Source organism: Brienomyrus brachyistius, chromosome 25 (genome assembly GCF_023856365.1).
Source record: "Brienomyrus brachyistius isolate T26 chromosome 25, BBRACH_0.4, whole genome shotgun sequence".
NCBI classification, from domain to species: domain Eukaryota; kingdom Metazoa; phylum Chordata; class Actinopteri; order Osteoglossiformes; family Mormyridae; genus Brienomyrus; species Brienomyrus brachyistius.
In genome coordinates, this window is record NC_064557.1 from 6,434,154 (window position 1) to 6,449,037 (window position 14,884).

Below are 14,884 nucleotides of genomic sequence, written 5' to 3' on the forward strand. Positions count from 1 at the left end.
TATTCTACTGACCGATGGAGGGTCAGAGATATGTTGTGTATCTAGGGTGACCATCTGATCAATGTCAGAAAGGACACTTTGAGTTACGTCAGGTTTTACTAACTGCTTAAAACCTGAAAGGCTCTTGTATTTGGCTAAGTAGTTCAGTTCCTCTTGAGCTTTGACTGGTTTGTTTTCTTGATTGAAAGATTCATCCAACTGTTTCACATCAACATTAGTGACACATGCATGATTATAGGAGACTGACCAATCGGCTCGCAGCAAGAACTCGGTGCTAAAGTGAAATCCGGGTCTATTTGATTGATTTGCTAGTTTATAAATCCAGTCGTATCTGATAGTGTCCTTTCTGACATGGATTAGATGGTAATCCTGTGTGTATCGATCATAGACAATTATAATGTCAGATTTCCAAATTCAAATATACAATTATAAATATGTGATTGAACAATACATTTTTATAAAAAAAACAAAAAACAAACAACAAAAAAAAAACAGTTTAATATAGTTGCAATAAGATAACTGCATTTCGGGAAATATAGGCTGCGGTAGAAGAATTTAAAAACTACACTTCCCATGATCCAGTCTCGTAGTAGCGCGAGGCTACTTTATTTTTGAACGACTTCCTGAAGTGGAGGAGCTCGGTCATGAGGGGCAGGGTTATGCGGCTCCTTTGGGCTGTTCCGAGCGGGGTTTTGGCGGCGTCGGGCTTCAGGTTGCACACTCCGGTCATTTTGGGGAACTGCAGCTCGGCACACGTGTGTTTCAGACGGAGCTGCAGCGACGCCATGGCCGAGGAGGCGAAGAAACGTGCCGGTTACGCGGCTGTAGATAACCATGTTCAGGTAGCTAAACGGCCAACTGTCTAAGGCTGCGGCTTTATTTTACGGCGGGTTAGAACTGAAGTTCATTGACAGACGTTTGTGCAGAACATTAGCCTCTGTTGGCCGTTTAGATGGAGCACGTGACAGGGGCTCGATCGTTGTAAACACAGGAATACCACTGCTAGCTTAATTCTTAATGCTTTAATACTTTTTTTCTGGTTTACGAAGAGTTTAAACCCATGATTAGTTACCTAGGTACCTATGACTCGCTTTCATAACAGAGCTTAAATCTTCATCCGTTTGTTACTCTTGTAACTGTACGGCGATCCAGGTGATTTCTGCTGTTTGCACACAGAAATGTAGGTTTCTGTCTGCCCCAATGCGACATCACATATGTACGTGTGATACCGTTAAGGGTTCTGTGCACGTTGTCTTCGCGCGAATGGACTGATGCCTCATTTGCACGGTCGTCCGTAATGCAGGTCACAAGTCGTCGTGATAGATTTTTTCCATCCTAAAATGTTCAGTGCAAGATAGGTCCAGATTAGTAACTTGAGGTAATGGATTACTAATTCTAATAAGTCTTCAGATGCAGGCCTGATGAAGTGGCAAGTAATGGATTTCTTTCCCCCCGCAGGACAACCACGTCGTTGGAGTGGGTAGCGGCTCCACCATTGTTTATGCGGTCGACAGACTGGGTAGGAAGCGGCGACTTATACAAATAAATGCATTTCTTTCTGTGTTTTATCAGAAAGTCTGTGAGCGGTGATTTCAGTATATTCCCTCGAATAAGCTATTATGATCTTTTAATATCGAAGGTGCAAAGAAATGGCTTTTAAATTAACATTTATTAGGAAGTATCTGGCAATTAATAGCATATTATTAACAATGGCCTATAGAGCGAAATTTGACTGCTGTTTAACTCAAGGGTGAAAGTTTGGTTACGGCATTAGTATGACATAAATCGGTCCCAAACTGCAGGCCCCCCTAAACACACAGTATTCACACAATGTTGGTACAGATGTGTCCTTACCGTCCACACCCAAAATTATGCACTTTATTTAACTGAGGATTTAATAATAAATATCAATTTGCAAGATACTTCGCTATATTCTGTTCATGCTATGATAATAAATGTATAACTTCACCTTGCTTTATATTTTCTTGTGGTTCATAACAATGTTGAAGTTATAATTTTGATTTATTCTGAGAATTTGATATGGGAATTAAAAAGTGTCTTTGGGATGGAGGGTGTGATGCAACCGGCCTGTAATAATGGACCTGACTGTGTTTCAGCGGAGAGGGTCCGGCAGGAGAAGCTGAAGATCGTGTGTGTCCCCACGTCCTTTCAGGTCGGTCCCTGTCTTGGCTGCTTTGTCAGGCCATATCAGTCCCTGCATTCCGTGTGAGCCTTCTTAAAGCGACGCATATCACTTCAGTCATGCTGCTTTCCTCGCTCTTTAGGCACGTCAGCTGATTCTAAAGCATGGACTCCCCTTGTCTGACCTGGATCGACACCCAGAGGTAGGCTGATTGATCTGGGGTTAAGTTTTACTCGGGGTTGCTGCTCATAATTCCTGGTGTAAGGGCAAAATAACCCCCCCCCCTCCTCAGTGGTACCTACAGGCTATGTGGTGTCGCTCTGCAGTGTTGGGCATGTCATGGCGTTTTGGTGTGGTTTGACAAAAAGCCATTCAGCAAATGCATTGATTTTAGTCAGCGCTTTTGTCCAGGGTGTGGGGACCTGTGGACTGCTTCAGTGTTGTATGTTTTGATGTAGATGGCTTCCAGAGTTGGGTAATTCAGGTCCAGAGAGTAAAAGTCCAGACCAAGATTTTGTGCCAGCCAACCAGCTGAGTATAAAGAGTTAGTGACAGAGTTCTTACCCGGTTGGTTGAAACAAAATCCCAGTCTGGACTTTTACTCTCTGCACCTGAACTACCCAACTCTAATGGCTTTGAGTATGGTCAGGCCCACTCTGTCCTCACTTCCCGCCTCCACAGTTGGACGTGGCGATCGATGGCGCAGATGAAGTAGACTCTTCACTCACTCTCATCAAGGGAGGCGGGTAAGTCGGACTTTTTCATGCCCCCCTTCCTGCACCCAAGCTAAAAAAAAACCCTGTATCATAAGCTACTGCTGTGATCCCAGTGAATGTGATGTTTGCAAAGTTAGATTAGTGGCATTGCTGGGATAGGGTGACAGGCAGTAATAATTGGCCACATCCTAATATGGGGTTTCTACTTAAACTTGAGTTAAGGGAACAGTTCTTTAAGCTGTTCGTAGGAAGACATAAATTGAAACTCATCCTTATCAACAGGCTAGTAAGTAACAGAGGAACTTGTTGGGGGGGAAATGTGGAAATCTGTGGTACTGCTTTAATTTAAAGTACTCATCTATTTTAGTGGCTGTTTGGCTCAAGAGAAAATTGTGGCGGATTGTGCCAGACACTTCATTGTCATTGCTGACTACAGGTGAGTGTGGGAATCTTCTCTAAGTGAAACGAATAACTTTTTTCAAACCCAGTATTTGCTTTGCTTTGGCGGAAGTACAGTGGAAATCAGTGATTGGAACAGCGGGAATGACTTTGACTAGTTCCTCATGTTCCTGGGCAGGAAGGACTCAAAGTGTTTAGGACAGCAGTGGAAAAAGGGCGTGCCCATTGAGGTCATCCCCATGGCCTATGTCCCAGTTTCCAGGGCAATCACTCGCCGCTTTGGCGGGGAGGTCGTGCTGCGGATGGGTGTCAACAAAGCCGTGAGTATGAGGGTCGTTCATGAGGGCTGGAGCAGTCTACGTTCCATCCATTAGTGTGAGGGCCGTCCATGAGGGCTGGAACAGTCCCCGTCTACGTCCCATCCATGAGTATGAGGGTCGTTCATGAGAGCCCCAGCAGTCTACGTCCCATCCATGAGTGTGAGGGTCGTTCATGAGAGCCCCAGCAGTCTACGTCCCGTCCATGAGTATGAGGGTCGTTCATGAGGGCTGGAGCAGTCTACGTCCCATCCATTAGTGTGAGGGCCGTCCATGAGGGCTGGAACAGTCCCTGTCTACGTCCCATCCATTAGTGTGAGGGCCGTCCATGAGGGCTGGAACAGTCCCCGTCTACGTCCCATCCATTAGTGTGAGGGCTGTCCATGAGGGCTGGAACAGTCCCCGTCTACGTCCTGTCCATGAGTATGAGGGTCGTTCATGAGAGCCCCAGCAGTCTACGTCCTGTCCATGAGTATGAGGGTTGTTCATGAGGGCTGCTGCAGTCTACGTCCCATCCACTTAAAGCTGTCATGATCACCCCCCACCCCATAGGGTCCTGTGGTGACTGACAACAGCAACTTCATCTTGGACTGGAAGTTTGAGAGTGCGTGCGACTGGAAGGAGGTTAATATGGCCATCAAGATGATTCCAGGTAAGCTGGCTTGTCATTTTTTCTGTTACCTTTGAGCGAAGGTGGATAATTCAGATCTAGAAAGTAAAAATCCAGACCAGGATTTTGTTTCAACCATCCAGGGGACTGCTCTGTGATCGCGGCTCTTTATGCTCAACTGGTTGGTTGAAACAAAATCCTGGTCTGGATTTGTACTTTATGGACTTAAACTGTCTACCTCTGCCTTTGAGTTGTCTCTGGTGTCGTCCACCACAAAAGCTCCTGTGAAGGTTATTTAGATGCCCATTCTTAGCGTTCAAGGTATCAGAATAAGGAGAGATTGCGGCATGGTGACGGCGTAATGACCGGCAGCCTTTACACCTCCTTCCAGGTGTGGTGGAGACGGGGCTCTTCGTCGGCATGGCAGAGCGGGTCTACTTCGGGATGCAGGATGGCACCGTGACCTTTCGAGACCCTCCGCTTCATTGAGGAGCTGAATAGGCCACGCCCACACTTGGCATCGCAAGGCCGATTGGCTGATGCAGGCTACGACTGTATCTGACTCTTGGATAGACAGATGGTCTGTCTGGGGAAGGGGGTGGGGCAGACCCAGAGCCCATGAGCTTCCCGCAGGTGACTCCTGTGCTGCCGTCTGACTTTCTCATGATCCCTCCTGTTCTAGTGAGCCACACGCCGTCCTGACCTTTGTCCCCCTAGTGAATGGCGCCGTACTCTGGGCGGCTGTCTTTCCATAACGGAACCAGCATGCTTAGTACTTCTGAACATGGCCGACCATAACAAGAACAAACTTTTTATGTCCTCCGTTTGTTCAGACATCTTTGGCAAAATTAACAGTTTATTCCCCTCTGTAAGCAGACGGAGTCAAGTGACTGATATTTTTTTCTATTTGTAAAATGGCAAGCTGATTTTAATTCCAGCTTTCCATATGTATGTTTTATGATGCCAGCATATTACAGTCTCAGGCTGTTTATACTTTATCACCAAAGTCTCTGAAGCCAAACATCTTTTAAGTTGTTTTAATTTTGAATAATTTAAAGGCCAGTACCGAAATATATTCATCTGATCGCACTGCTTGGAAAAACTTACCTTTTAAGGCCCAATTGAAGTGTAATGCATCACTTCTATTCCCTTTACAGTAACTGTGATATTATCTACATTTGATTTTGTCACACGGGTCAATGGGCCACTTTAAAGTGTCAACCTGCTAAGTCACAGTGTTCTGTGAGGTTTATGGTTTTGTCATGCAGCTGAATGCTGTGTGTTTCGTATTGCCTTTGCTAAAAATACTGAAATTCCTGCTGGACTATCAGTATCTTAACATAGGAACTGTGAGTCAGTCATTCAGCTCATCATATAGCTGTAAGTTGGAGTGCAGCAGCGCCAAAACAGACCTTGATATGCTGAAGTTTTTCTTGCCTTAGTTTAATACCTTGTTCACCCGATAAGTTACTTCCCTCAACAGCGACGACCTCTAAATTACACACAGTGTAACTAAGCATTTCACTTTAACGTTTTTTTCCCCTTTTTCTTTCCTTACGTGGTCACCTTTCGTGCCTCTTTTTTTCCCACTTAATTTGTCCGGTTAAAATGTCATTGTTGGACCGAAATACCAAGCAGGCCTTAATGTGGGCATTTTTAAATTTAATTTTTTTAATCTGAAAATCTGGACGTACTTCTAACATGTCTGATTAATTTTGAAAGTTGTCTTTGGTTTTTCATTAAAGATTTAGTTTTTTGCACTTGAGCTTACTCAATTTTTTTCTAACCACATGAGTAAGTCCTTTTATTTACAGAGTACAACGAAAATGAGTCGCAGTCCTTGCGGTGCCTCAGCGCATAACGAATATCAATTAAAAATGGGAAAATATAAAGCTACTAAAGTACAAAAAATTATACAAAATCAGCAAGTATAGTATTGCGGTTATGTACATCAGCTGAGATATTGCAGTCCAGGATATTGCACAATGAGACCCAGGTTACTGTTAGTGCAACAGGTAATATATGCAAACAAGGCAAATAAAATGTAAACATAGATATAAATATGGGAGTGAAAGTCGGTGTGGTCTGTAGACATATCTAAGTGTTGTGGTGTTGATGGTGACATCGATCCCAAAAAAATACGTCAGAGCCATAAGAGAACTGAACAAACTTTATTTCTGTCTGTGATATGACAGACAGTGGGCTTGGTCAGGGTAACCTGCAGAGAGCCCAACTGAAATGCTTGGCGTTTACAGCAACAGCTGGTACTGAACTCAAGCATAGTGTAATAACTAAAAAAAACCTGTCAACTGGGGTGAACTGCCATTTAATGGTCACTAGAGGGCAATGTTACGTTTTATTTCATGATGGAATGAGTGGCTTCAGAAAATGGATGGATGTTTGTACTGATGACCAGTGATACATTGAAACATCACTCTATTCTGGAAAGCTGTTTAAATCTACATAATAGTACACACCTCTATAACTATATAACAATTTTTTTATTTTCTGACACTTACAAAATGAATATGCATACCAACCAATAAAAACGGAAAGAAAATGCTTGAACAACAAGTAAGCAGCATGCGCTGATGACAGCATGTTCCTGCACCCACCACATGATGGACCACCTCAGGGATGAGAGCCAAGTGTGGCTGTGTGATACCTCAGCACCACACTAGTCTGGATGGAACACTGATGTTTTTTGATGCACTCAGACAGTGTTATTGTTCATTCCTCAGACAATATTATGGTACCCTCATGGTGTTATTGTACACTCGTACGGTGTTATTGTACACTCCTCAGACAGTGTAATGGTACACTCAGAGAGTGTTATAAGTTTGCCAAAGGGTACCCAGTTAAACACAATTATTTGCAGCAAGTATTATAAATTCAGGCAAACTACTCTTGACCATAAATCTTCCATCACCACTTATCCAGTGCAGGGTCACAACAAACCTTGTATCTCAGGAAGCACGGGGTGATATTGAGTAAATTCCCTGTCCATTTAATTGTCTTTTCTGCCTTTTAAGTACATTTTCTTTTATTACGCATCTTCGTATCAGACTCTCTTCCAGCTGGGTTTGCTCCATACACCTGGGATTCTACCAACAGTGTGTTGTTGGGAGGGGCTCTCTCTTGAGTTAATGGAGTGGAAAATTTGTCTTCATAAACACAGAATGACAAGGGCGCAAAGCATGGAGGGACAACCCTGATCTTGGAGTGCCAGAATCCAGCAGGTTTTCCATCCTACCTGGTCTCTGATGAAGCACACCTGATCTTAGACAGATAGTAACTCATCAGGTAGGATGGAAAACATGCTGGATACCGGCACTGCAGGATCAGGGTTGTGTACCCTAGCTGTAAAGTAGCAGACCGATTTAATCCAATTTTATTTGTATAGCACATTTTCACAACATGTGAGCAAGCTAGAGGTGACAGTGGCAAGGAAATACTCCCTAGAAGGAAGAAACCTTGAGAGGAACCAGACTCAAAGGAAGAGCCCATCCTCCAGAGGGCAGCAGAGGAAGCCATACCCCTAACCAGACCCAAAGGGGGAGCCCGTCCTCCAGGGGGCAGCAGGGAGTCAAATGAGCAAGATGGCAAAGTCCCAATTCACAAGTAATACTAAATCTCATACAGATCAAATAGATCTGAAGCAGTGAGGGAAAGTATGGACTGTAATGTGATGTTCATGTGAGGCAGTTTGTGCCACTGCAAGGCATCCGAGGAGAACAGCAGGACTTACTGTCTTCTGGGACCAGCACATCAAAGCCTTTCAAAACTAGTGCAGCGGATGGATTGTTAACATTTGAACGCAGGATTCCACTAATGCACGCCTTAATTGTTGTGGTTTGGGGTTTTAGTGTGCAAGGTGTATCAGGGCTGATGTGAGAATGCAGTGGTGGGGAGAGGATGTCATGTGAGAGCTGTGTATGAGTGAACTGTATGAAAGAGGGAGACGGCAATCCAGAGAGTCTGCAAAGTGCATGGAGATGGCTTTACAGATGATGTCTTAAGAGAACTGTACAGTGACGTGGGGGGGTACAGTTTATCAAACAGAATATGGAGAGGTATGCGGCAGGACCATCAAACATTCGCAGAAACAGGGTGTAGCAGCCCCCCCCCCCCAAATATGTAATCTGGCTTCTCTCATCAATAAGTAGACCCCAATAAATAGACCTTTGTATTTAATTGATTAAGATTAATTAATTATCTGATTAGGTGCAATGAGAATCGACATTAAACTCCATGCTCTTGTGCTCTTATCACAATGTAGGGGTGTCAATAATTGTGGCAATAATTTTGTGTTTTTTTTACCCAAGAGTAACCACAGCATGCAAGATATTCAACATTAATGCATCATGACGCATCTTTTGTCTCAAGTAGCAACTGTGTTTGTTCATGATTTGTACCCCCTCAGGTAGAGTTGTCAGTAATTCTGTATAATCTTTGTTTATGTGAATGGTAAAAGTAAGCACTTGATATTATGGAATGTTTTTTATTGTACTCTGATAATGAATTATTCATTGGATTTGTGGGAAATTGTTCCATGAATGATAGATTAAAAAGGCATTGAGATGTTGAGATGCTGGCATCTTAGGGATATATATATATATATATATGTACATATATTACATGTAAATGTAATGTAAATAAGTAATTAACACAGATATATCAGTACTGAGTGTTTCGATAAGAGTAAGATCGCTATGGGAAATGTAGACGCAAGTTAGCCTCACTGCATGTCTTTGACCTGTGGGAGTAAAGTAAAAAAAAAACCTTCATTCCATGGTAATTACACAACTTCACATATGCAGAGAGCTGGAGTACCTCGTATATGTGCAACACCCCGAGCCGTCATGTCACCCTCAAAGGTGCACTGAAACATTAAAAGGAGAGTAAGCCATAATTCTGCGCTCTGACAGGCTGACAAATAGCTTACAACTAGCAAGGTGTCCACTTTCAGTATAAAGACTGAGGCTAAACTGACTAAGGCCCAGTGTTCTTACCTCAGACGACCGCTAGTTTCCATGGTTCCATCCCTGTCGCTTATATTTCGATAGAGTACATTTCTGGCTTTGAAGCACCACAATGAAACAATCATGCTACACTGAGCCATTAAGGGAGAGAGTGTAATCAGATCTAAGAGCTACAGAAATCACTATTGTAACATACGTCCATCCATTTTCCATGAAAGATAGGCCAGTGGTAATAAAAATTTATCAGAGCACATCAAAATAAATAACTTGGGTTTGTTCAGTATGAAAGAAATTTACTGTGAATAAAGAAACAGTTTGAGTTTTTTTTTTTTTTTTTTTAAAGAAAAAAACATGTTGACTATCATAGGCTCTCAAATTTCATCAAAACTTCGGACTGAGATTACACTGGGGGGGGGGGGGGGGGGGGGAAGTGTGTCTCACGGTCGATGGTCAACGCGTGAGTCTTCAGGTTCCTGCCTATACTGCCTTCATCGGATCTTGCTCTTCCACATCCACCTTCTCTGCACGCCAGCTATGGGCGCATCCATGTAATAACGTGCTCGCTGCGGGATCACATGCAACATATTTCGGAATTTACCCCGAAACAACAAATGCTATTTTCAGATTGGCTGGTAGGTGGGCTATTAACTCTTTAGTATAACTTTGCACAGTTGAACTTGGCGGAAAGCTGCGCTCCGTACGCCTGCGCCTCGTCCATTAATTGTGTATAAGGGGACACCTCGGTGGGCGTTTCTCAGCGTGAGAAACACGAAGTGTGGCGTGTGAGCTGGTGAAAACGCGTGTGTCTCACGGTCAATGCGTAAGGCTCGAGAGCCCTGCTATCATCAGGAAAGTGTAACATCATTGTGACTTTTGGTTTTACACAGATGATTTCTCATTAGATATGAAACCTTCAGGGATACCTACAATTTTAATGATAATCAATGTCAGTTTTTAAGTTACTTCTAATGGAGCTGTCCTTAATGGAAATAACCACAAATCAATACTAAGCTTTCAGTTATTATAACCGCATCTGACTGCTACTTTAATCAAATCAGTTTGGGAAAAATCCTGTTAAATTGCTCCAGCTGCCCCGTTCCCTTGGGACACGGGATACTTACCAGAATTTACGTCGGAAATAACAGAGCAGCCCCGCAGTTTAAAGTCCGCTCTACGTCACTCGCACTACGACCACCTGTAATCTCATTGACGGAGGAATGTTGCGGCATCGCTGAGAATCCGCACTCCGTACTGGTGTCGCTGCCCTGCTTGCGTTCGCGGAGTCATCGGTGGTCAATGTCGTCATTAATAAAAGAGGAGATGCAGAGACTGTTATTCCGACCAAAAGGACAACACCTGAAGGAACTGATAGAAATAGTGGAATCAGCAGAGAGGAGACATTTTCTTTGCGTGTCAGGTAAATTACCTTTCATTGTTCCATTGCATGCGTTGAAGAAGTGAACAGTGATTAAAAAGGTCCTTTATTTTAAAGTGTTGTCAATAAAAGAATATATATGCGGTATATAAGTGAAAACAACATTGTATGCTGTGTCTAGAACGTGAAGAATAACAAACATTATTTACTATTTTAGCAGTTTTACCAACTATATGAAGAATACTATAAATGAGGAAGGAAAATATACTATGAGAGCCAAGTAATAATTTTTAATGTCATGTATATATGGGTATATGTGTTTGAGTGTGTGTGGTTATTTATATATTACATTACCAAATGTCCCCTACATGGTGATAAAAACCTGTAATTTTGTCGTTGTGGGAACATTGTACCAATCCAAATAGTCATATATCCATCCATCCATCCATCCATCCATTTTCCAAACCGCTTATCCTACTGAGTCGCGGGGGGTCTGGAGCCTATCTCGGAAGCAATGGGCGCGAGGCAATAGTCATATATATATATATTCATTTATGGTTAAGGTTATGGCTGGGTAGGGGTTAAGGTCGTCATGTTGGGATTAGGGTTTTGCACATGGAAATTAATGGAGAGTCCCCACAAAGACATGAATAGGAACCTGTGTGTGTGCAGTATATTCAAAATGAATTTCTTCACCATTGCCTACATGTTGTTGATTTCAGTGGCTAAGCGCGATACGGTGAGGATAACTGTGATCAAATGCGTAAGATCAGGTACGGAGGAGAAATATGAGCGGCTGGAAGAATGGTTTCTTAAAGACCTTGTTTTACTGGATGGGAAAGATTCCGAAACGGTAAGCTTTGTGGCAACTGGATAGCTGCATTATTTGAAAAAAAAAAAAAATCTTTTATAAGTTAAAATTATAAGTCGATATTTTAGCTAGTTGCTAAATATCTGGTGTTTGGATTTCATAAGATGTATTTTATATATATATATATATATATATATATATATATATAAAAATATTTAATCTTTTTTCAACACAGGACGAACCCCGGTTTTTGATGCACTTCGAGGCGGTTCGCTCATTCACGGCCGTGAGCTGCGCGTCCAAGTACACGCTGGCTCGTGCGCTCGTGAGTCTCAGCTCCAAGCACCATAAGAGGAGCCTGCAGCTTGCCAACTTCGACAGGACGTACGTCCAGCCCACGTCCATGTACTCCAACCGCGGCGACTGCATGGTGCTCATGCAGATTTGCGTCTACGCCTTCAATCTGTTGTGCTTGTCGTTGTGCCCCGTGCCCTGATGCATGGAGCCGCCAATGTGTGACAGTCTGATATGATATGTCTTTAAGGACATGATGGTCACTGCGTAAAGCCTTATGTGGATAAAAAGCTGCAATTCACAGTGCACAATGAATGTAAACACTTTTGCATCAAACACCTTTATTTATGCTGTGCACAAGATGTGAAGTACTACAATATTCCGTTAATAATCTGGTACTTACAAACTGAAATTGGTCTTTCTAGAACATTCGCTCACTGCATTTCAGTTATAACTGATATTCCTACAGGTCCTACAATTGCTGAACATGTAAAATTTGTTGTAACAAACTAAATGAAATACAATTATGCCAGTCACTGTAACAGGACAGTATTGACATTTTCCTTCAGGTTGAGTCGCGGGTTGTGTACGTTTTCTCACAATGTCCAGCGTGGGACTCAAGCACCTTGACTAAGAGTTATTTAACCCACTAGCTCAGTGGAGTGAGGCAGAAGAATCACCATTGGCTGCTGTTAAGAAAAGCCCAGCTACTGTAAGTAACAGCCTGGTCCTCGAGTTTGACTTGTGGCATTTTGATCGGTACCATAAATACCACAGCGGCTGTCGGAGGGGCATGGATTTCCTGGAAGATTCTGGGGGCCTGGAATCCGGAATACATAAAATTATACATAAAATTGGCTGGGGGGGGGGGGGGGGGGGCAGGAATTTCCAGGTAGGCCCCTGGAATATATGTGGTAATGCCACATGCAGCTGTCAAGTTATGCTTAGCAGAAACGTAGAAGGAAAATGATTGAGAAGCACAGCAGCTTTCTCTGAATTAACATGACTATCCTTTGTGTCTCCCAAACAGGCCACTTATGTACTAAGGAACTGAATTAATGTACAATGGACATATCTATACTGACGACCCTCAGAATGTACGATTCACATGCTCACTACTGTATGTGCATCACTCAGGAGAAAAGTGTCTCTGCCAATCAGAGAGTTTCCTGAGTCAAGTGAAGACATTATCTATGAGATTGAAAGATTGTTATTCATTTTAATATTACTAATAATATTAATATTAAGTTGGATTTTTCTTTATTGTGACTTAAATCTGCACATGTTGAATTAAATAAAAATCTATTATTGAGGTCATATAATTTGCATGCTTATTAGTATTCATGCGGGAATATTTCAGCAAATCTATTTTATTAAATCACATGACAGATCGGGAATGTGCTGTAAGTGTGATGGAATGTAAAATGTCGAATGTGATGAAATGTTAATTGTTGTCCACAAAAGCACAATGACAGCTGTAAACCTTACAGTTAGCAAGCGAGGTGCTGTTCTGATGTCCCAGAGCATCACTAGGCTGTAACTGGATTCATGGACAGCAAGTTATTATTAAACGACACCAATGAAAGATGTTTTGCATATTTTTTTAAGGTCATGAACATGTCCGTATTTATTATTCAAAGCCATGTAATTAGCTTTGTGTTTAATAAGTGACCCGTCCATCTATTTTCCATAACCACCTAACCAGAGTGTCTGTAGGAAACTCAGATAAACACAGAATGTTTCACACGTAAACAAACCATTAAGAAGCAAGACGTTTCTTTGTGAACTGATCCCACTGTGATCTGTGTGAAACTCAGCATACCCAGGGATAAATAAAGTTTTAAATTACTTACTTGCACTAAGGTGGCCTTTGTATCTTCCTACAATAAATTTGGTACTTAAATGGCTCTTTTTGTAGTACTTCACATGTAACCACACAGCATTTCTAAGCTGGTGGAAAATCGGCATAACTTCACAGTGATGTGGGGGGGAGCTGATCCACCCAATAGAATTCTGTTCATTAACATTAAATAAAATAATTATTCACCTTTGCTCCATAACAGGAACACAATGCATTTGAAAGCAATGCAGAAGACTCCAGCTGTATAGAGGAAAAGGAGACAATGGATGTTGGCAGTTTTATAACCTGAAATATATGGAATCAGTTGATGCTTTTTTTTTTGTTTTTTGTTTTGTTCTGTTGATTTTTGGTCGTCCCACTACTGAGCACTGGGTAGAATGGGAGCCCAGTTTAATGCAGGATGTAAAATGACTGGCCACTTCAGAAAAATGTGAAATGTGAGGATAGCATCAAAAATAAGTTTTGCAAGAAGGTTGTTTAAATCAAATATAAATCAAATTTCAGACAATAGCAAACATCCTATGTAAGTATATGCACAATATACAGAGTGTGTCTGACAATACATTATTTATTGATGTGGATCCTTGGATTTTCGTGCGTTAAGAGCCATAGTGGTCTTTCCGGACATTACAGCCTGCAGCCGACCCACAGCCGCCTTGTGGTCTATCCCAGGCTGTGTAACATTCTGTGTAGCTTTTGTTCCTATTGTCATGTTCGCATTTAAGAGCTGAGAAAGACCTTCAGAAGCCTCGTTCATCTCGGAAATATCTATTTGATACAGTGTGACACTCTCTTTGACTTTGTAGAAATCACTTGTAGTTACTGACATTTTATAGTTTTATGGTTAATTGTTGTATCATTTTTGGGGGGGAGGAAGAAGTGGGGGCTGCAGAAAGTGTAGCCTAGGGGGCCCCTGATATGGTTTAATCACATGTTCAACTGCTAATCACAATGTCAGTGCAGTTCATTGCCCCGATTGCATTAGGAAAACTGAACAATCCTGCACATTCAATGTTTCTGTTTGCCTGCTCACCCACAGCGTAGAGAAACAGACCTCAATGAGAAACAGATAAAGTGCAAAGATGTTACACGTAGTGCAAATGATAAACAAATGATTAAAAATATTCTTTGTGTTCCATGATAACTCGTCCCTTCGTAACTTTTCCATTTATGTACGCTATCAGCAAAAAGGGTACAGCTCTGGTATAATTTTGCTCCAACTTTAGAAACAACATTAATGTTTCCCCAACGGCACAAAGACGTTCCTCAGAGTCCATTTCTATACCTTAAAAGGTATATTTACCTCCAGCTATGGTACGATTGGCAGACCCTTGAGGGTACAAAGTGGTACATTTTTTTCTGACAGTGTAGGCAGT

At 42.2% G+C, this 14,884-nt stretch overlaps 2 protein-coding genes across 3 annotated transcripts; both read left to right on the top strand.

Moving 5' to 3' along the window:
* Nucleotides 1–502: 502 nt before the first annotated feature.
* rpia (ribose 5-phosphate isomerase A (ribose 5-phosphate epimerase)) lies at nucleotides 503–5,945 on the top strand. Its single transcript, XM_048996474.1, has 9 exons — nucleotides 503–842; nucleotides 1,459–1,519; nucleotides 2,118–2,173; nucleotides 2,286–2,345; nucleotides 2,825–2,889; nucleotides 3,227–3,295; nucleotides 3,437–3,578; nucleotides 4,128–4,227; nucleotides 4,577–5,945. Exons 1-9 carry the CDS (start codon nucleotides 645–647, stop codon nucleotides 4,672–4,674), a joined length of 849 nt encoding a protein of 282 aa, XP_048852431.1. The 5' UTR covers nucleotides 503–644; the 3' UTR covers nucleotides 4,675–5,945.
* A 3,790-nt stretch (nucleotides 5,946–9,735) lies between these two features.
* On the top strand, nucleotides 9,736–13,496 carry exoc1l (exocyst complex component 1 like). Of its 2 annotated transcripts, XR_007385572.1 has the most exons (4): nucleotides 9,736–10,584; nucleotides 11,265–11,395; nucleotides 11,589–12,359; nucleotides 12,678–13,496. XR_007385572.1 is itself a non-coding variant. In XM_048996652.1 (3 exons), the coding sequence occupies exons 1-3, from the start codon at nucleotides 10,464–10,466 to the stop codon at nucleotides 11,847–11,849; spliced, it is 513 nt and encodes a 170-aa protein (XP_048852609.1). In that variant the 5' UTR covers nucleotides 9,736–10,463; the 3' UTR covers nucleotides 11,850–13,496. The 2 variants fall into 2 exon arrangements, 1 of the variants encoding a protein (XP_048852609.1); XM_048996652.1 differs by having other exon boundaries at nucleotides 11,589–13,496.
* Nucleotides 13,497–14,884: the final 1,388 nt, after the last annotated feature.